Source organism: Megascapheus bottae, chromosome 8 (assembly GCF_031878675.1).
Source record: "Megascapheus bottae isolate mThoBot1 chromosome 8, mThoBot2.hap1, whole genome shotgun sequence".
Lineage (NCBI taxonomy): Eukaryota > Metazoa > Chordata > Mammalia > Rodentia > Geomyidae > Megascapheus > Megascapheus bottae.
In genome coordinates this window covers 24,859,396-24,881,767 of record NC_143516.1, presented here as the reverse complement: position 1 = coordinate 24,881,767, position 22,372 = coordinate 24,859,396, and the positions used below count along the sequence as shown (strand labels likewise).

Below are 22,372 nucleotides of genomic sequence, written 5' to 3'. Positions count from 1 at the left end.
TTTCTTTCTTGGTCATGGGGCTTGAACTATGGGTCTGGGTGGTATCCCTGAGCTTGTTCTCTCAAGGCTAGCACTCTACCAATTGAGCCATAGCACCACTTTCAGTTTTCTAAATTAATTGAAGAGTCTTGTGACCTTTCCTGCCCAGACTGTCTTCAAACCATGATCCTCACATCTCAGCCTCCTGAGTAGCTAGAATTACAGGCATAAGCCAATGGCACCTGGCTAGATAAATAATATTCTTGATGTTCTTGCTGTCTCTTAAAACATTTGTGCCATGCATATTGAATCCCACTGACAGTCATGGACCAGGGTCCTAGTACTTTTATGATTTTCAGTAACACACAGCAGCATTAAACTTTTGGGAGAAGAGAAACATAAATAGCCAGATAACAGAATACACTTTAGGGAAGTCTTCGAATTCTATGGCCAATTTAGAGTAAAAGAAAAATGTACACAGGAATTGATGCAAAGAAAAGAACACAGAAGCTAGAGGAATACCAACACAGTATTATTTTCTCAAAAGAAAAACTTCTTTGGAAACAAACTGTGGGCATGTTTGTAGACACACACTCACCAGTAAGAACCTCCTGGTCCAGTGTATTCTGACTCTGACTAACCTAAAGGGAATCTTTGTCTACACCCTTCTCCATTGCAGAATTGTCAACATCACACGACTGGAGATTTCTGTGAGCGATGTGCTATTGGCTACTACGGGATTGTCAAGGGACTGCCAAATGACTGTCAGCAGTGTGCTTGCCCTCTGATTTCTTCCAGCAACAAGTAAGATAGAGACGTGTAACCAGATTTCCCAATCAGTAATGCCATCTGTCTAGCACAGGACTTGTCTAGAATTGATTTCTTTTTCTACTTAAGATAGAATTTTTAATAATATAGGAACATGACCAAAGTCAGGATAATATACTTTATCATGTTTATAAAACCCTGTTCCAAGTAACTAACACTTACTACTTAAAATGTATCATTATTAATGTAGGAGATCTGGTTATAAAATAAATTGTAGAACTACAGTACACATGATTTTATAAATGCACAGGTCTATTGTTTGCATATAGTTCTGCCATAGATTCTGCTCTGAAGGATTGCTTGTGTTCATACTATATCATTTTTTGTGGCTGTTCCTATTCATTTCCTGTGTTAAATGTTAAGATTGGGAAATAATTATCAAGGGAACAAATGAAAAATGGCACAATGAAAAGCATAGTGATTTATTGTTAGGCTGCAAATTTTCTTTTTAAAAAGTATCTGCCAGAATTACAACCCTTTCTACTAAGATGGTCTGAGCTTGGTACCATGGTAACACAGCCAGAAGGGAAAGTGAATGCTTGAAATCTTACTTCCATACTGCTGTCTGCATTGGTTTATATATTGATGAAAACCCTAGGTGTATTCATTTACCTTTTGGAAAGACAGTCTATACTTTCTGTGAAGTGATTTATACACTTCAATCTCTACATAGCAAAGTCATTTTTTCCTCTAAGAATTTACCTATAAAATGAAAGTATGGCAGTTAGAATAGAATCAAAATGCTGGAGACCTTTTCTGAAATATTTTTAAAAAGCCACAAAGCATTTCAAATAGAGTGATTTCCTTCTGTGTGAATATTCACTTTGTGTCTTCAGCTTCAGCTTTGTAAACATTCTGAAAATATTTTGTATAAATTGTCTCCTCTACAAACTTCTTTTTCCATTGGGCAGAATCACAAGTCTTTGGGGGAGAAGTCAGAATAACAAGTAAGGATATTTTTCATGATCTTATTGTTTATGCAAGTACCAAATCATAGATATGGGAAATATAATATTATTTTCATATCCCTTCCCCCCAACCTCTCTCTGATGCCCATATGTGAACAAGAGAACTGTGTGTTTCATTGCTTACTAAAATGTAAAGCATTTTAATTAAAAAATCAATAGTTAATGAATAATGCACTGTTGGGTAGAGTATAACAAAATTTACAGGGATATAAGAGAAATCTTTGCCATTTGTTGGAGAAACAACCTATAAAATGTTAAGAGAATTGAAAGGCAAACTTTAAAGTTTTCAAATTTCAACACATTTTAATAAAGAATTTATTAACATTGATTTTACATCATATTTCAAATGTCATGTTTAACAAACAAGTATTCAAGAAGGGAATCTCTATATAAAGTCACTGGCACATTGATTTTTGGACATAATTAAAATTAAGCTGAGGGTTTGTATGTCATAGATACATATTAATATATGTAATAAAACACATTTCAAAAGCAATCATAGAATATATATTAGATCATCAATAACAGATTAAGGATTTTACAAGTGAGGACAGTAGGAAATTATGTGAATAAAAGTTTAGAAAAGACATAGCATTAGAGATATTCAAGAGCTAGTAAAAATAGAGTTTGGAGAATGGAATTTAGATAGATTTTTGTAATTACTGATAAAAATGAATGGAAAAATGAAGGCCATATTGCTTTAAAACAAATCCTTGAGTACCAGTTTAAAAAATTGCTATTTAATTTTGCATATAATCAGGATCTGCAACATTTTTACTCTTTTTGAAACAGAGGTTAATGTGGTCAGAGCCACATTTTGGGAAGACTATTATGATAGAATTGGGTGTGATGAATTAAAACAGACACAGAAGAAAAGCAAAGAGACCAATTAAAAACTATTGCACTATACAAGGAGAGATAATTAGAACCTAAAGGCAGGTAATAGTAACACAAGAGGAGCAATGTGCTGAATGTAAGAAAGTTGTAAATGCAATGCTACACAAATGTCCACTAATTAGATGAGAGAGATGAGAGCCAAGCAGCACTTGAAAGCAGAGATGTATAGCCAGGTTGCTTCTCCAAAGGATGAAGCAACGATCAGAACTTGGAAAATCAGGAGGGAGCTGCCTCAAAACAAAAGTAATTTATGGGGCTAGGAGTTTGGCCTAGTGGTAGAGTGCTTGCCTAGCATGCATGAAGACCCGGGTTTGATTCCTCAGCACCACATACGTAGAAAACAAAAAATGCTGGAAGTGGTGCTGTGCCTTGGACAGTGCTCAGGCCCTGCATTCAAGCCCCACAATTGGCAAAAAAAAAAGTAATTTATGGTTTAAATAGATTTAAATTGATACGAAGGGCATATTTGGATAGAAATATGCAAATGGGGGCTGGGAGTTTGGCCTAGTGGTAGAGTGATTGCCTAGCATACACCCAGGTTCGATTACTTGGTACCACAGACATAGAAAAAAGCCAGAAGTGTGGCACAAGTGGTAAAGTGCTAGTCTTGAGAAAGCCCAAGGACAGTGTTCGGGCCCTGAGCTCAAGCCCAGGACTGGCAAAAAAAAAAAAAAAGGAGAGGGAGGGCTGGGAGTTTGGCCTAGTGGTAGAGTGTTTGCCTAACATGCACGAATACCTAGGTTCCATTCCATGGTACCACATACATAGAAAAAGTTGGAGGTGGTGCTGTGGCTCAAATGATAGAGCTCTGAACTTGAGAAAACCCAAGGAGAGTGCTCAGGCCCTAAGTTCAAGCCCCAGGACTGCAAAAATTAATTAATTATGCAAATGGACATAGGAAATCTCAAAATTGAAGAATCAGATGAAGGAGAAAATAGATTAACAAATGAATTAAAGTCCAGTAAGATTTCCCAGGCTAGTGTTACCCAAATGAAGCAAATGAACAGGAGGCAAGTCAACACTTCCTTTGTCGGGGTCACCAGAAGAAAATGAAGAGCTGAGACAGGGAACTATCAAGTGACCAAAATCCATGCAGTACTGTCACTGATACCTATGGAAATAAGATCTATAGTAAACAAGCATCCAATGACTGCTGTCTCCAGGAAGACCCAATAAATATGGAGGCAATTAACTCAATGTCAGGCTTGGCTCAATCTAAGTTTCCTGCTCTCTCATACTTTACGTGTTTTAATAAGTATGACAATAGCAGCTATGTGATATAACTGCCATTTTTATATTAAGTGGGCAATGATCTCTACAGTAAATGGGACTTGTGCATATAAAAACTGGGACAAGCCATTTGGACATCTGTAGGAAAACAGTCCAGCTGAGGGAATAACACATGCTCCAGGCAAGAGCCAGGCTCACACTTGGTGGAGAGCAAAGATTAGGACCTGTAGTATACCACAAATGAGGAAAGGAGAATCAGATAATGTCAGTTAACTCTGATAACTAAATATGGTGACAGCAAAGAACCTTCCAAGAGCCAGAGGTGGAATTGTATAGAACAAAGGAATGATGTCGTTGATTGTAACACCAGAGGAAGTTACAGTTAAAATGTGTCTCATATTTTTATGACACTTGTCGAATAAATGAAGTTCCAAAAGATATGAGCAAATTTAATGTGACACATGTTAATTTCCCAATAACTAACCAGGATGTGTGGATAACATTTTTAGTATTTTATCATGATACTTTACCCTTATTATAAGAATGCTACCAATAACTATAGATAGGACAATTGATACACCTCTGAAGTTAAGTCGCTGGATGCTGGTGACTCTCTCCTGTAATCCTACCTACTCAGGAGGCTGAGATCTGAGGATCATAGTTCAAAGCCAGCCCTGGCATGAAAGTTCATGAGACTCTTATCTCCAATTAAATACCAGGAAACCAGAAGTGATGCGGTAGCTCAGAGTGGCAGAGTGCTAGCCTTAAGCTGAAAAGCTCAGGGACAGCACCCAAGCCTCACGACTGAGGGGAAAAAAAAAAGGAAAACAAAAGCTGAAGTTAGGTTCTGGGTGGTTTGATAGGAATACTGAAATTTCTAGAATAAATGAGATGAAAGATAAAAGACTTTTTTACATTATTTATTTATTTATCTATTTATTTCTGATTCAAGCTTCAGCCCTTCGTGCATCATGGAAGGCCTTGATGACTATCGGTGCACAGCTTGTCCCCGGGGATATGAAGGCCAGTACTGTGAAAGGTAACAGCCACCATCACACAGAGATGCCATACAGAGAAGGGATACAACCACAATATTAAGTGTTTTGATATTTTCATTGCTTCCATTATCCAGATGCTTTCAAAACTATGCTTACGTGTTTATTCTTGCTTCCAATGAAGTTTGTTGACTTTCATGCTATAGTCAGACTTACTTAAAAAATCCAGGTAGTCTGATACTTATCTCTTTTATGTTGGGGCATACAATTCAGTATGTGCAAGTAAGTTTGATATATATATATATATATATTTAAGAAATATTTCACAAATTTCAAAACTTTATCTATAGTTAACAATGACAAAACACTGGTCCTGTATTTTCATGGGTAGGTAAATATAAATTGTAGTGTACCAGTGATTGGCCACCTGTCACCTTTGTTAATCCTACCCAACAGGCATAAAACATAACTCAGAAACGGTGTAAAGAATTGTCAGTACTGCCCAAACAGATTGCTTGCTGCTTAGCTCTTGTGTTATTCAGAGGCTTCTGTAGTCACAAATGATAAAATCTGATAAGGTATATGTACCCTTATTCAGTTGAATCCTATGTGCAATATAAATGGTAATCTAAGGAATTCAAATCTGAACTATTTAGTAAGGCTATATTTGCATATTTCTTGTAAGATCCATGTCCTAGATATTCAAACTTGTCACTCCACTTTCAGTGTCTCTGGCATCACATCAAATACCGTTCATCATGAACATGAAACATGTAGGCTAATATTATCATGATTGATATCCATATAAAAATTTTCCAGAGATCAATGAACTTAGCTTCATTCCACCAAGTTACATGAATGCATTTTCCTCATCTATAGTGGAAGGAATAGAACAGGTGATGATACCATGACCGTGAGGGATACACAGGACACCGTTGATGCCTTCCTATTATACTTACAAAGTCCTTTTGCCACCAAGAAGAGCAAAGAGGGTTTCCCCTACATCCTTCTGGTGCCCAGCAGGCAATCGTTAATGAACATGCTGGTACAAAAGTCCATCTCCTTTGCCTCAAGGCAGAACAAATGTAGAGATTTCATTTACTCTATTTCACTGTAATCAGATTGAGACTGAGATAGCATCTGAATTCATATCTTTATTTTGTTTTATATATTTCTTTTATATTCTTTCTTTTCCATGTCCTGCTTTACCTACTCCTCTGCTGGGTTGTTCTAAGATTTCTAAATTATAAATCTTTTTTGAAAAAGTAAACTAACATCATTTCTATAATCACCAAGTTCAGAATTTTCTGGAACATAACCAGCATTGGTTATATGGCCAATGATAACAGGAAATTAAGAGATTTAAGTTTTCCATAGTGGTTGAACAAATTTGCACTCCCACCAACAGTGTAGTAGTGATCCCTCCTGGCCACATCACCTCATCTCTTTTGTTGTCCCTTGGTTATCTCATATTGTTACAGTATCTCACTTTGTTACCTGATATATCGGATATATTTGTATTTGGTTATTTGAAATTGGATAGGGAACAGGGAAAAACAAGATGAGGGGTGGGGGTGAGGAGGAGGGAAACGGGGACCAAGATATGTGAAAGGGTATCAATGTATGGGAATTAATGCACCATCTATCTGGCAAATATCATGTAACCCTTCTATTAATTACAATAAAAATATATGAAAAAAAGAGATTTAATTTTTGAAATTTTCAAAGAAGTTTCTGTAAATTTGTAACATCTGTTTTCAGGCAGAAATTTGTATGTAGTAACTTTAAAACAAAATATCAAGCCCTCTTATATGTGTAACAGTGCCTTCATTTTCCATGCCAAAAAATTATTATAAATGGTTGCTCACAATATAAAAATTACAAAATACAATAGGAAACCATAATACATGTCTACAGTATAAAATACAAAATCTACGGTAAGAAATACATCTGCAACACAAAATCCAAAAATGTTTTTATTTATTTTGCAGATGCATACATCATTTGTAGATAGATTATAGATTAGAAAAGTACATGTTTTATGCTTATCAGCATGTTTGGGCATTCATGCTTAGGCTAATATTTATTTCATGCTCTTATAATAATAGTAGAATATCTATTGAAAGCATTTCCTATATCTATAATAATTTGAAAAGTGATTTATAGTTTAGCAACATTTAAAGATTGGAATTACCACTATCTACAAAAGCATGTGTATAGAATAGACTAGAAAGCCATACTAAGATGACAATTGTTGTCCTAAAGCAGAATGATTACAGAAATCTGTTTCTAAGTATCCATTAATGTTTAATCAATAACAGTTGACAGTTCATATAGCATATAGATGAGAGGATCACATACTATCAAAGTGAAATGGTTTTAACTGCTTTTGTATTTCTCACATGTCGTTATGGCTTTGCATTCATCATCTCTAATGCTTAAATGATCAGGTTACATTTCCTTGAACAATTGCTTTTATTCAGCTAAATTGAACCAAAGGTCTTAGTTAAATTTTTATTGTGACCTTCCAGATAAATATGTTCCACATGTGAGAGCTTCTTAAATAATTTCCATCACCTTATGACCTACCTAAACTCAGCTCAGGTCTAAAACTGCTTAAATCTTTTTATTGTTCCTATAAAGTGGAAAAACCCTCCTCATACTTTATCTTCATTACTCTTGTAATAAGCTCATTGAGGATTTAATCAATCAGAACCTACTTTGAATATAATTATTATACCTGCAAAGGTTAAGAAACAATTTAAGTAGATTTATTTAATACTTCCTTTGGAATTATATATTGAAAAGAAACCTTTGGAATTATATATTGAAAAGAAAATAACAATCAAATATAATGCCTAATGTCACAGATAGTTTTCTAACTAGCACAGTATAAATTAATTTTTACAGACATTCAAATTTGCACGATCCCAAACTGCTAAAGATGTTTTTGTAATATCTACATTGTTTTTAAATGTTTGCCTCCAGATTCCTATAAATTCTCTCCTTCTATTCATGTTACTGTAAAATAAATATTGTATATATTAGCTGTCTTTATTTATAACATTATCCAATCAGGGATGATTGGATAACTACAGACAGGAAATGATTTTATTAATTTTGCCAGAACAGTATATAAACTAGGATTATCCTGGGCAAAGCAGAAAGTTATGGCCTTGCCACAATCTTGTAGTTAGCAAATACCCAATATTATGGCCCATAATAGTACCTATTTCCATTAATGGATACATGCAAGAGCTAGTGGATAAATTTAATTTGAGGTTAATACAATCAGATTTCCTTTCGGATTTCTCAATTTCCTTCCTAGTTTCTCAGTATTTTCCAGATAAATAATGAAAGATATAACTTAAGGAAGATGTGGTAGAAAAAGAAATTACACTGCAATTAAACAGAAACTCTGAGAAACTTGTTGCTATTCAACTTGTTCTTTGTTCCTCCTTAGTAAAAATAATAAATCATATTGTGAGATCATGTTGATCTCCAAAATGTATGAGTATCAGAAGGCTCGTGAACAAATGTGTAATTTTATTAATTTCTAAATTTAAAAAGAGGATATAAGACAAGTGTATCACCTAAACATCTGGGTGTACCCTGCAGACCTGCAGACCACAAGGCAGACCTTCACAACCCGCTTGCTGTGAAACAGTATATCTGGGCCCGATCTAAGGACATTTGATGTCTTGAAAAGAATTCCATTCATAATCCTATTCTCTTTAGTGAAGTGTTACAAAACAATGGCTACTCACATATTATAGTATGCCATTTTGAATTCCATCACTGCAACCAAACCTTTAAATTTTCTTTCTGGCCACATCAACTTGGTTTTGCTTCTTGAAAAGCAAAGCATATTTTTCTATGTGGCTTGTTAGGGGAAAGGTTTAATGATCACTGAATGACTGATGGATTGATTGATTGACTGACTGAAGATGGAACTCAGGATTGGGGGCATGAGCCAAATATTCCATTACTCAACTATACCCCCAGCCTCTACAGACTCTCCATATCAGTTTTACTTCATTTACAGTGGCATGCAACTCTCAGCCGGGCGGGGTAGCTCACCCCAGTAATCCTAGCTACTCAGGAAGCTGAGGTCGGAGGATCAAGGTTCAAAGCCAGCCCAGGAACAAAAGAACCTGAGACTCTTTATCTCCCATTAACCTAGAAAATGGGAAGTGAGGCTTGGCTCAAGGGTAGAGTGGTAGCCTTGAGCTAAAGAGCTCAGGGACAGTGCTCAAGCCGAGTTCAAGCCCCATGACCCACAAAAATAAATAAATTAATTAATAAATAAATAAAACAATGACATGCATCTCTCTCTCTCTCTCTCTCTCTCTCTCTCTCTCTCTCTCTCTCTCTCTCTCTCACACACACACACACACACACACACACACACACACACATTTTTTTTTTTCAAATCGGACTTGCCAGTTACTGCCAATGCTTTGTCTCTGCTTCCTTCCAGGTGTGCCCCCGGTTACACCGGCAGTCCAAGCAGCCCTGGAGGCTCTTGCCAAGAGTGTGAGTGTGACCCTTATGGCTCACTGCCTGTCCCCTGTGACGCCGTCACAGGACTCTGCACGTGCCGCCCTGGATCCACAGGAAGAAAGTGTGATGGCTGTGAACACTGGCATGCACGCGAGGGCTCAGAGTGTGTGTGTACGTACACTAACTTCGTCCTAGTTCTTGAGGTCTGTCTTGCCCTCTGTCTTTTTGCAGTAGGGAAGATTGACTTTCTCCCATGCTCAGTAGTTACTGCTCCTCTTCCTTCTTCCTCACATCTCCTGCTCTGGCCTGCGGGTTTTGCCTCCCTGCCACTGAGCTGGGGAAATCCACAGCAGCCTTTAGTCTCTCCACTGAAGACCCTATTACAAAGCTCCCAGAAGCAAATTTTACTTGAGAGTTTGGTTCATCTCAGGATTTACAGTTTTGCCTAATCTTGGTATGGCCTATGTGACAGATTCAATATCCAAGTGTCTTAAATTTTTCAGAATCCTTCTCAGTTCATAATCAGCTAGTCAAGCAAATTAAATCTTAAATAACAGGCTTTTCTTTTCCCAGGTTTACTGAAATCCTAGCACATGTTGCTTCCTAACTTTAAAGCGAGGAAGTGTTTATTCAAGTGTTTATATTTTTACATACAGATGCAGTAGATAGCTGTTTGCTTGCTCTTTTACTCTTTTTATTTTTTTTCTCTCTTTTTGAAACTGATTTGGCCTCAGGGATGCCATAGTGAAAGCACATTGAAATCAATAGCTGAATATAATTCTTGGATCTTATTCTAAGCTAAAATATGTAATTTTCAAAGTTAAAGGAAAAGTGAACATGGTATTTCTTTCTATAAAGAAATTTATTTCAATGCCCCTTATTTCAGAATTTAACCTATTTAATCATATTGATGCATGCCAGTATGTTTTGGCCTTAACATTTTGTATGTGTTAAAATCTTAACAGCATTTGTTTAGCATATTTTTTTTGGTTGGTGGTCATGGGGCTTGAACTCTGGGCCTGGACGCTGTCGCTGCTCTCTTCAGCTCAAGGCTACTGCCCAACCCCTTGAGCCACAGCCCCACTTCCAATTTTCTAATTGAATAAATGGAGATAAGAGTCTCAGGTTCTGTAGTGCCTGGGCTGGCTTTGAACTGTGATCCTCAGATTTCAACCTCCTGAGCAGCTAGGATTATAGGCGGGAGCCATCACACCTGCCTCTTAGCATAATTTTTGTTTGTACTCTGTATTAGTGAGTTAATTTAGAAGATAAGAATAAATTGTAAAGAGTACATTCTAAAACTGGGTATATTTGGGAAGATAATGGTTTTAAATTTTTCTTCATGTTTCAACTATTTTAATGAAAATCTATGAATATGAAAGTAGATGGAGAAAGAAATTAAGTGTAACTCATATGTATCAATATCCTATTATTATTGATATAGACACGGTTCATCATTTTCAAGAATGAAAAATAGCAACAACAATAATAAGTTAGGGCCGCACCTTCACTTCTGGCTTTTTCGTGATTAATTATTCATAAGAGTATCACATATTCTTCTTCCTTGGCTGGAAATTGAATTCTGTTTATCAACAATGACTTCAAATTGTTTTTCCATTGATGATTTCTACTTTGTTTGTCCTTTTAATAACTTTTTTTTGCCAGTCTTGGAGCTTGAACTCGGGGCCTAAGCACTGTTGTTGGGCTTTCTCAAGGCTATAACTCTACCACCTGAGCGACACCATCACTTCAGGCCTTTTTTCTATGTATGTCATACCGAAAATCGAACTCAGGTCTTCATGCATGCTCGGCAAGCACTCTACCACTAGGCCAAACTCACAGCCATAGCCTTTCAATAAATTTAGATTAAGAAAATTTAACTCATTCTTGTCACAAATGTGGCTATTTTCCCCCACAGGGCCCCTGTGATATTAACAAATGTACTGATTTTCCTCTTATAGTTACACCAACTTTTCAGTGCTCATTTCCATCTGCTATCTAAGTGTTCACTTCAGGTGCTGTGGACTGGAGTAGTAAGGAGATTTTTTGTTTATAGCCTTTTTTTTCTCCAAACCTTTCTTCTAAAGAATTTGTAATTCTACTCCTAGATGCTTCTTATGCTACCTTCCTTGAGTTTTTGTGACTTTCATTTGATTCTACAAATGTTTCCTGTACTGTCTTCAAATTAAGAAATATTGCACAGGATATCGTAAGACTTTTCTTCCTGTCTCATCTTGATAATTTCTGGGGAAAATGCTTTTCTTTCCAACCACTCAGCTTTTGCTACTAGTTTTGAAATGACTCTAGCAGAGTGAGGCACAAGTAAAGACTCTGGCCTATTCTCAGTTCTCTATGCATGACGCTGCTATTTTCTCAAACCAAATTACATCAAGGGTTGAAGAATACATTCTCATGGCAAGGTGCATCTATTTTATTATCTGGGATCACAGTGGGAGATTATAAGGCCCAACAGTGTGAGTTTGGAAGAGACTGGACTTAGTCAAGAGAAAAAATATACAATAAGAGAAATGTCTGTCATGTTGCATTTGAATATGAGGCTGATCATAGAAAATAAGATTTATATTATACTGCTAGAAACAAAGTCCCATTTAGATTATGAACATGGATTACACAAAATGTAGTTTCTCTCTCTCATTAATTTTCTATGATACACAATTTAATTTGAGTCATATATTTTCAATAAAGAGTTTCTAAGTGCCTCACCCCAAGGAGGTATTCAGATTCTGACATTGTGCAACTTTCTTTTTTCTGTTAAAGCAGCTTCTGTATAGCTTCTGTTCATTTGGTTCTTTAGTCAAAGATACTTGGTTTTCCTGGTGTTCATTTAGTTAGTATTAATCCGTGCTACCAATGTGCAAAGGATCAATCTCAGTGGTCCTTATGTGACAGTGGAAAAGCTGTCCTCATAAAGGAGTTGCACAACTAAAATGTCATATACAATAAAAGGCTGGTCACTATTGCCTTCATTTTCCATGCCTTTTTTTGAAATATACCTAAATTCTACATTGATTTGTAATTCAGTATAGGCCATAAAAGGGCATTTTTGTCTCTTGAAGAATCACTTGGCAAAGGTCATAGTTTTATAATCTAACATTCTCTTCTTCTGTGACTTCCTCAAATCAGACAGTATCCTAGACTATAAGGGAGTTACAGACGGTATAAATCCTAGCCTGCCACAAACAAGATGCGTAACATTAGATTAGCTAATTTTTCTAAATTAGATTCCATTGTCAGTGCAAAGGAAGTAAGACACCACATGCATGTGTAAAAAATCTAAGTACACTAGATGATCAATAAATCTCAACAGTATCATCATGGTTGTTTTCAAAGGCATTCAATGATCATCTCATTAGTTTCTCATGAAATATTTTCCTACCGTAGGCTGAATTTCAGTTTTCCATAATTACCATTAAAGCTAGATTCTTTAAGTCACCGATGGCTACTTTCTGACTACCTTACACTTCAGTTTTCTTTAAGCTCTTCTGATGCCTTATTTGTATGTAAACATATTGATTTGTGACTTTTTTTTCACTTGGAGGTATTGCTGACACCAGCCTGTTAATCCTACCTACCCAGGAGGCTGAACTCTGAGAATCATGTATACAAGATGCATATATGTAAAAGATATATTTTGTCCTAAGCTGATCAGAGTAGATAGTTTACTTATCTTTACCTACAGCTGGTTAAGAGTTTTGGCCTTTTCAAAAATGCTCCATGTCCTCATTTCAGCTTCACCTTTTTTGGTTTGAATGCAGCTTTGAATTTTTATGACAGTAAGCTGGTAATTATTATGCATGGAGGACTCTGGTGGAAGTGCAGTATCTTGTACTAATTGCTAACAGAAAGATCTGTAATATTGGCTGTATGATTTGCCCCTTACACAAGCTGAGCTCTTAACGATCTGAATTTAGTACTGCATTTGTTAATATTAGACACAAATTTATCCTGACACTTTTATAGGCAAAGCCTCAGAAACATTTAGTCATTTAAAATATAATCAGAGTCTTGAAATATTTGCTTTTGCACTCCTATATTTTAGGCAGAAGCTCACTTTATAACCTTATCTGTATTGCTGAATTAGGAGTGGAGGTTTGTGGAGGCCATTTGGAATCCAGATTAGGAGATAGGTGTTCATTTGAATGGCACCTTTATCAAACAACTATTCCTAATGCACTGTGAATATTCCACATCCCTATGCATTTTTCATTTCATTCAATCCTAATGAACAAAATCTACTTTTATTTGCATTCCTTTTCCAATTGGCACCACCAATCTGGTGCAAGATACTTCAGACTTTTTGAGGGCAAATAAAAGTAACTTGTAGTAAAAGTAAAATACTGTATGTCAGAATAAAATAGCAAACCATTACATAAAGGGCACAATTCCCGCACATATTTAGCCTGATAACTGCTCTCGCTAGACTTGTACTGAAACTTTTGCAAAATCCCCATCGCTCAGTATTCATATGTCTTCCTGACCCAGTCAGAGAAACGTTAGTGTTTTACTTGCCTCATACTATAAAATTTACCTTGCACTTACAGAAATGTGCTTGTACTTTGTTCCCCTAAAAGAAAATTCAGGAACCATGAGACATAGCAAAACAATAATCTTTTGGACACAGAGACAATAAGATGGCATAGATAAGCTCTTTTTTTGCCAGTCCTGGGCTTGAGCTCAGGGCCTGAGCACTGTCCTTGGGTTTTCTCAAGGCTAGAGCCCTACCATTTAAACCACAGCACCATTTCTGGCTTTTTGCTATGCATGTGGTACTAAGGAATCCAACCCGGGTCTTTGTGCATGCTAGGCAAGCACTCTACCACTAGACTAACCTCCCAGCCCCTAGATAAGCTTTTGAAAGACCAATGGAATACATTTTAATTTCAACAACTGAAGGAAAGAACCAACCATTCCTTCCTTTTTTTCTTCTTCCTCTCTTTCTTCCTTCCTTTCCATCTTCCTCTTCCTCTTTTTCCTCATCCTCCTCATCTTACCACTACTTCTACTCTTCTTCCTCCTCTTCTTCCTCTCTTCCTTTTCTTTTTCTTCCTTCTTTCTTCCTTCTTTCTTCTTCTTTCTTCTTCTCTCTTCTTCTTCTCTTTTCTTCTTCTTCTTCTTCTTCTTCTTCTTCTTCTTCTTCTTCTTCTTCTTCTTCTTCTTCTTCTTCTTTCTGCTTTTGCCTTCCTCTCCTATTTTTCCTCTATCTCTTTTTTCTGTCAGTCCTGGGCCTTGAACTCAGGGCCTGAGCACTGTCCTTGGGCTTTCTTAAGGCTAGAGCTCTACCACTTGAGCCACAGCATCATTTCTGGCTTTTTCTATGTATTTGTGGTACCTAGTACTCAAACCCAGGTCTTTGTGCATGCTAGGCAAGCCCTCTACCACTAGGCCTAAATCCCAGCCCTCCTCTATCTCTTTTTCTCTGTTTTTCTTTCTTCTTTTTTCCTTTATCTCTCTTCCTCTCTCCCTTTATTTCTTTTTCACTTTCTCTCCTTTATTTCTTTCTCTCTCTTTCTTCCTTCCTTTCTTTTTTAACAGTACTAGGGTTTGAACCCAGGGCTCTGAGCTTCAAACTAATATAATTGATATATGCTAATCAAGAAAAAAAAGGAAGACAATAAAGTGAAAGTATGCTGGAGTGATTGTTAAGGACTTCAGGTAAAAGTAACATCAAATCACCAGGGTCTATTCCTCTGTGGAAGTCTCATTTGAACATTTAACCTGCACACTGGAAACTAAGGGAGTGAAGCTAAAGTGCCCTAGGTAGAGGGGACAGCAAGCAGAAGAGTCTCCTCCAAGTTCGTATCTCTTTCAGATTGCATATCTCTGCCTCTCATCTGCTCCTAAGGTTCTAAACCCTTGCTACAGGAAAGAATCATCTGGACTCTTTCTCTTTTTATTGCATATTTTTAATTATATTTGTTTCTTAAGACTAGCGCTCTATCATTTTAAGCCACGGCATCACTTCTGGTTTTCTGATGCTTAATTGGAGATAAGAGTCTCATGGACTCTCCTGCCAGGCCTGGCTTTATACTGATTCTGAGATCTCAGCCTCCTGAGTATCTAGGATTACAGGTGCGAGGCACAGCACCGGCCCATGTGGGATCTTGAAAAGGTACTGATACTGAATTTTACCACATGCTCATCATTCAGTTTCAGAAGAGGTGGAGGATTAGGTAGCTGCATTTTATAAAGCTCCTGTGATTCTAATGCACAGCCAGATCTGAGAACTACTGATCTCTAGCAGAACTTTTCCAACATTCCTCAGCACAGATCACCCAGAAACTTTCTAGAACACACATTGTAACTACAGTCTTAGGTAACACCCAGGATTATGCATTTCACTATACACCCAGGCAATGCCCAGACTGCTGGTCTCCTTCCAAGCATGACACACAGAGTAGCAGTTCTACATGTTACCTGCAAGTTTGTCAAGAAAGATTCAGAAGCCAGAGAATTCAGTTATCTCCATATCAGAAACCTGGGTGTGCTTGAGTCTTCTGTGAATGCAGCAAGTTCTCTGTCAGAGGCCTACGTGCTGGATGGAATCAATGTCGAGGCAGTCTGTTTGGCTTTTCCCTGTGCCCGTGTTGCAGGTTTTTCAGAGTTGCATGTATAAATGTTCACGGGTCTGCTGAAACTTGCTCCTTTTCTTTTCCTTAGATTCCACAATGTCTAGTCTCTCTTTCCTTCTGAATGGGAGGAAAACAAACACAGCTCCAGCTCCAGACTTCCCCCCTCCTCACAGCCTCTTGTTCACTCACTATTGAAGTGCCAAGAGCTGGCAAAGCCCTGCAGTTGATGCTCTGTTTTTAAAGGAGTCACCTGCATGGAGCTGATTTATTAAGAGCCCTACTGGGGAAGTTTAGTCGCTGTGAAGGGAGAAGATAACTCACTTCTAACTGCTATTCTATCAAAAAATCACCCTCCATACAGCTTCTCTTTGTTTACAAGCTATGTTAATGGTTTTCTCTCCATTAAGCCACTCGAGGGAGCGCTATTTAGAGAACTAATTGAATTCTTGCCAATTCAGGGTATGATCCAATGCTGCTCCAGATCTCAGTATTTTCCATAGGCGTATTTTCCTTTCTTCTTACATGTATAGTTTTGATACCCTCTAGTCACAGAATAGAAAATAGAACATTATAATTGTCCAAAAAAAAAGCTACCAACTAAAGAAATAAATTGTAACTATGTACATAAATCTATACATACCATACATATGGTACTATACATCCCTTGGTATAAAGAAAAGAATATTTCTCTGGTAGGTAAAACTAAAATGTACAAAGTGAAATATATATATATATATATATATATATATATATATATATACTCACCTTTTTTTAGATTTTTTTTTCTAATCCTGGGCCTTGAATTCAGGGCCTGAGAACTGTCCTTGGGTTTTTCTCAAGACTAGAGCTCTACACCTTGAGCTACAGCACCATTCCCAGCTTTTTTTTTTAATGTATGTGATAGCAAGGAATTGAACCTGGGTCTTCGTGCATGTTAGGCAAGCACCCTACCACTAGGCCACACTCCTGGCCTTATACACATTATTTTTTTTTATTCTGCTCAAAAGGAGTATATGCATGACTACAATGGGGACTGACACCTCTAATCCTAGCCACTCAGGAGGCTAAGATCTGAGAATTATGGGTGAAAGCCAATCCATGCCTCTTATTTTCAATTAATCATCTAAAAACCCAAAGCAGAGCTGTGACTCAAATGATAGAACACCATCCTGGAGCTGTAAAAAGCTGAGGGATAGTGCCAAGATGCTGAGTTTGAGCCCAGTACCAGCACACACACACACACACACACACACACACACACACACACACACACACACACACATGCATGATATGAAAAATACACTACTAGTTATGATGTTGATTTAGTAATGAAGAAAGAAAAAAAACATACATTTTTCTTTATGCCACCTCAAGAACCAGTCCCACTATTCTACTGTCCAATGTAATTACTTCTCTTTCTAATCATTGAAATAAATATGGATATGATGTGATCATTTTTGGCTGCTTAAAAGCAAGCCTTTTCTGACTGTTAGCAGTTACTTATCTATACAACTGAATACAGTTCATCTCTAAGGATGCAAGAGGATTTGTGGGACTGCATGTAATTATGAACTGGCCATATGCTAAGGAAAAGATGGCAAATAAATATCGAGACAAGAAAAATAATTTGTAAAAAGGAAATCCCTTCCCTTTGGACTTGAGAAATTGTGTTGAATATATGTCAGCCTCATAATCTTTCTAACTTTGATGCGCAATTCATGATTTATGTGCAGGCCAAATTCTCACAGGTTCTGGGCAGGGCATTATGTATTTTATATCTTGAACATGTTTGCTTCCCTATCTAAAAGCCTCTTTTAGATTACTCATGTAGGCACTTCAAATTATTTACAGTTTTATTTTCAGCATCCAATTTCTGCATTATTGCTTTGCAATATACTTCTTTCCCTTGACCTAAAATTTTTTTTATTTTTATTTTTCCTCCTCTTTGGGTCCTCCTGCTTCAGCCATGTTCCATATGCCTAAGTTGTAGGTAATAGGCATTCCTGCTCTTTTGTTCTCATCTATTTTCAACCATCATCTTTTGGCTAGTCTTAATCATCCAAGATGAGAAAGATTACTTTTCTCAGAATCCAGCCTGGACCATCAACTCTTTCAAAGCTGAAATTCTTGAGCATCTGGCTAGGATCTCTGGCAGAAGTAAATATTCTTTTCCCTTTCGCAGTTTGTGGTGACGAGTGCACGGGTGTTCTTCTCAGCGACCTGGCTCGCTTGGAGCAAATGACCCTGAACATCAACCTCACAGGCCCGCTGCCTGCTCCATATCAAATCCTGTATGGGATTGAAAATACAACTCAGGAACTAAAGGTAGGTTGGAACCTTAACAGCGAGAGCCAGAGCCAAGATGACAGATGCATCCCAAGAGGTATTGGCCATAATTAGTACAAGCTTTTTCTACTGCTCTGAATCAAGGGAAGCAGCTGTTAGGCAAGTTCAGAGACTTTATAAACTATAATATGCAGCGTGCTATTAAAAGCAAAGAATCTCATGTACCTAAGCCCCTACATGCATGCATTGTTTGGCCTAAATCAGTTTTATTATGTGACTTAAATATGGGCCAACATAAAATCAGGTATGTACTACTTATCCACATGGGTCCAAATTAATACTTATGAAAGCCTAGAAAAACCAATAAAATTCAAATTGAAAACATTAATCTAAAAATAATATGATTTTGGACTTCTTGCTACACGGATAAAATATTGACCACTTTCCCTATAGGGTATTACCACTGTATGGGACAGGCAGAGATTCTTTTCCCTCCTTTCCCACAATGCACACAGAGTGCTCCTTGCAAGAGGGCGACAAGGCACTGGATAGAAATACATGTCATTTCTGTGCTCAATTGTCCTAGGTTCAGACACACATACAAATGTAAGCCCTGAAATTGGGTGACAAAATCTGTCTCTCTGATGCCTAGCCTGGAATCCTAAAAAGCTTACAGGTTATTGTCAAGTTGAAAATCCAAGTTTAAAATCTCATATGACTTTTCCAAGTACTTCTACAAGCACCGATTTGAGACATGGAGGTTTTTTTTTTTTTTTTCGGAATGTTATTAAAACATGTAGGCCCTAATGAGATAGAAAAAAAAAGTTTCAGGGATTGGGGTTGGGGTTGTTTTGAAATGATACCAAATGGTTAATTTTGCCCTATCAGTCACTTATTATCATTAAAGTATTCATTGCAGAATTATAGAATGACTCAGAGTTGTACTTTGTTCTCTGAGGCTTTCTGGCCTCTTACAATATTGCTTCTACACTCAGAAAGCATTGCTTTCCTGTGGCAAAAGAAATATGAGGTGAAAATTAAGAAATCTGCAGTAATGCATAATTACTATGGGCTTAATAAGTCCAATAAAGTACAAATCTTGGGAAAAATCAGTAACTTTCAGGGTGACTAGAGAATGTACCACTAATGATAGCATTAATGGAACGTGAAGGATAAACACACTTTTTGTTTCATTTCTCTGAAGCAGGATCTTACTGCGTAGCCCAGGCTGATCTCAAACTCATAATACTCCTGCCTCAGCCTTCTAAATTCTAGGACTACAAGGGTACATACCTTATCCCACTTTTAACACCATTCTAACAGGAAGATAAGCATTCATGAAGACTAGAGAAATAAAACAGTTTTATTCACTGAATGATAGCAGCTACTTGTCTGATGAATATTGAAAATTATTCCAGCTTTCCAGAGAAAAGTAATATGAAGCAAGATGAAATCTTACTGAAAGGCTAGGCAATTAAACTCTTATAAGGATTAGCATGCATTACCAAATCAGCTCCCCAAGGCCTCTTCATTCCATTTGTCACCCTAGGTACAAGCATGTCAACACAGGCAGGCACTTGTAAAGACAAAAATATTCCCTAACCAAAACAAATTCTAACACTCAATAAGGTGCTATTTTAAAAAGGATATTTCAAACGAATCAGGGTTACATTTGGGCACGAGGAAGATGCCATTATGATGGGATGGTGTCCTTATAACAGCCACTGAGTGGGGGGTGGGAGGATTGATTGGCCCTCAGAAGGCATCAAATTGGTGAACAGCTTGATCTTAGATTTCTAACTTTCAGAACTGTATAATTTATTCCAGACACCTATGCTAGGGCATGTTTTTTATCTTATAAGCGGTTTGAGATAACTAAATCAAAAATACTATTTATATTTTCATGGAGGGAAATTATGTCAAAGGAAAGTTTATATAGGGTACCAGGTGAAATGACTGCAAAGCATAGAGCTGGGTTTGTATAGAAGCAGCATAGCTGCAGGGCTCATGAGAATGAGCTCTATGTAAACTTCACAGAGACAAAAGCACTTACTTGAGAGGACTCAACCAGCTTGTGGTGAGGCCCCACTGCTGGCCTCTGCACATATAAACTCTTGCCACTGAATTGTGCCTGAGAAAGTCATAGGCAGAGGGGTTTCCTGGCTGGCAGAGTATTAGATGTCAGGCCTGCTAAGGAAAGAGAAGACAGGAGATCTGAGTAGTATAGAGAAATATGAGGATGATCTTGAAAGGCAGGCAGAGGACTCGGAGTTTACCCAGTGGCCCCAGTACTCAGGGATGTAGAGTTTTCAGAGAAAGAGTACTGACCAATTATTTTCCACTTATGTAGAAAAATATAATACAAAAAAAGGAAACATTTAAGTTGGACATTTAATTGTTTTAAAATAATACCTAGGCAATGGATGATAAAGTACAGAAACTTTTGTGTAAGAGATTCTGATCTGTGGACCTCATACTAGCCAAACAAAAGTTAATCGCCATCACCTTGAGATTCTTTAAATTCTGGTATATTCTGATACTGTGTTCGTATTCTTCTATTGTGCACCTACTACTTGGAGTTTTGGATCTCAATTTAATATTTTTAAACCATCAGCAAGTTACAGATCCTCTTTGGTAAGTTGCTTTCATCATGTCAGTATTCATCAGGTCCCAGAGAAAAGACCACCAAGATCCCACATGTATTAGGACAAGGTTGAAGTTGTCAAGTCTTAGCAACCATAGACACTAAACACCACTAGGTGTTGTGGGGTATGTTAACCTGAGAGTCTAAGGAATAGCATAGCATTTAGAATTGTGCTAGTCAACTGTGGCAGGTTCTAAATGTGAAAGTATGTACTCCATTGTGCTATTTAGAAGGGCCACTGTTTCTTGTCTTACTTACTGAGTCCCTGTGGATTTGAGTAGGAACTTTAAAAAATCAAATGGTTTACTGAATACTACCCATCTCTGGTTGTGGGATGTTCAAATTTTTAATATTCTTTAAACCACAGTTTGCCCATTTCTTAAATGGAGTAATATTTATCTCATAGAGTTTACATAAGAATTAAGAGAAAAAATAAACAAAACGAAAAAGCCTTGTACATAGTAATTTCTCAATAAATTACTGCAATTTGTGCTACTTGCCTGAGTAATTGGCACGGCAGTCAGTAGATAAGTGCCTACTTGAAGTAGTTTCTCTATTTTCTTTCCTTGAAGGTAAAAAAGCTATGTTCTTTGTGTATATAAGAAAAATGTGTTCTGTTCAACCCTATGATTACCGAAAAACCATTTGCTAAAATATATATGGTCTGAACTCTCTTTTCAGCACCTTCTCTCACCTCAGCGGGCCCCAGAGAAGCTCATTCAGTTGGCAGAGGGCAATCTGAATACGCTTGTGATGGAAATGAATGAGCTTCTGAACAGAGTAAGTTGGAAAAATCATGAATCTACCTGAAGCAGATAATCTTTGGAAATTAATTTTCTCTCCAAAGCATGGCGGTGCATGTCTGTCATGCCAGTTTACTCATGAAGTGGAGTTAGAACGATTACAACCTCATCTGAGGATAAACCCAGGGCAAAAGCACTAGACTCTCTCTGAAAAATAAACTATAGATGCAAAAAAAGAGACGATGGAATTGTTCAAGTGATAGAGCACTTGTCTAGCAACTACACGGCCCTAAGTTCAAGCCCAGTACCATACACATGTGTATTGTGTGCATATATATACATGCACATCTATGAATATGTGTGTATGTATTTTTTTCAGTAGAATTTCAGCAGTTCTGAAATTTTGTTTTTTCTGAATCCCCAAATCAGTGTATGAAGTAAATAAATTGTGGCTTGCAACTTCTGCTTCAAATCAAATCAAATTTTAAACCCCAGTTACCCTCCTCCTGCACAACCACAAGCACTATAAAAATCAAGCTTGAAATGCTTGGAAAATATGAAAGAAAAACTAGAATCATCAAAATGCTAGTGTATTTTGAGGAGTGTCTAGTAGCCTACATGGTAAAGGGGTTTTTTTTTAATCAATTTAAAATTTTAAAATTTCTATCCTTCATTATGTAAAAAGGAAAAAAAAAGACAAATGAAACTA

The 22,372-nt window shown here is 37.1% G+C and overlaps 1 protein-coding gene across 1 annotated transcript in view; it reads left to right on the top strand.

Annotated features, from left to right (window-relative positions):
* Lama2 (laminin subunit alpha 2) overlaps positions 1 to 22,372 on the top strand; it is a 392,099-nt gene that overhangs the window by 247,487 nt on the left and 122,240 nt on the right. The window contains exons 30-34 of the mRNA XM_090337749.1: positions 659 to 783; positions 4,855 to 4,941; positions 9,378 to 9,571; positions 18,173 to 18,315; positions 21,602 to 21,700. Of these exons, the coding sequence (XP_090193875.1) occupies positions 659 to 783; positions 4,855 to 4,941; positions 9,378 to 9,571; positions 18,173 to 18,315; positions 21,602 to 21,700 (648 nt within the window). The remainder of the gene's footprint in view (positions 1 to 658; positions 784 to 4,854; positions 4,942 to 9,377; positions 9,572 to 18,172; positions 18,316 to 21,601; positions 21,701 to 22,372) is intronic.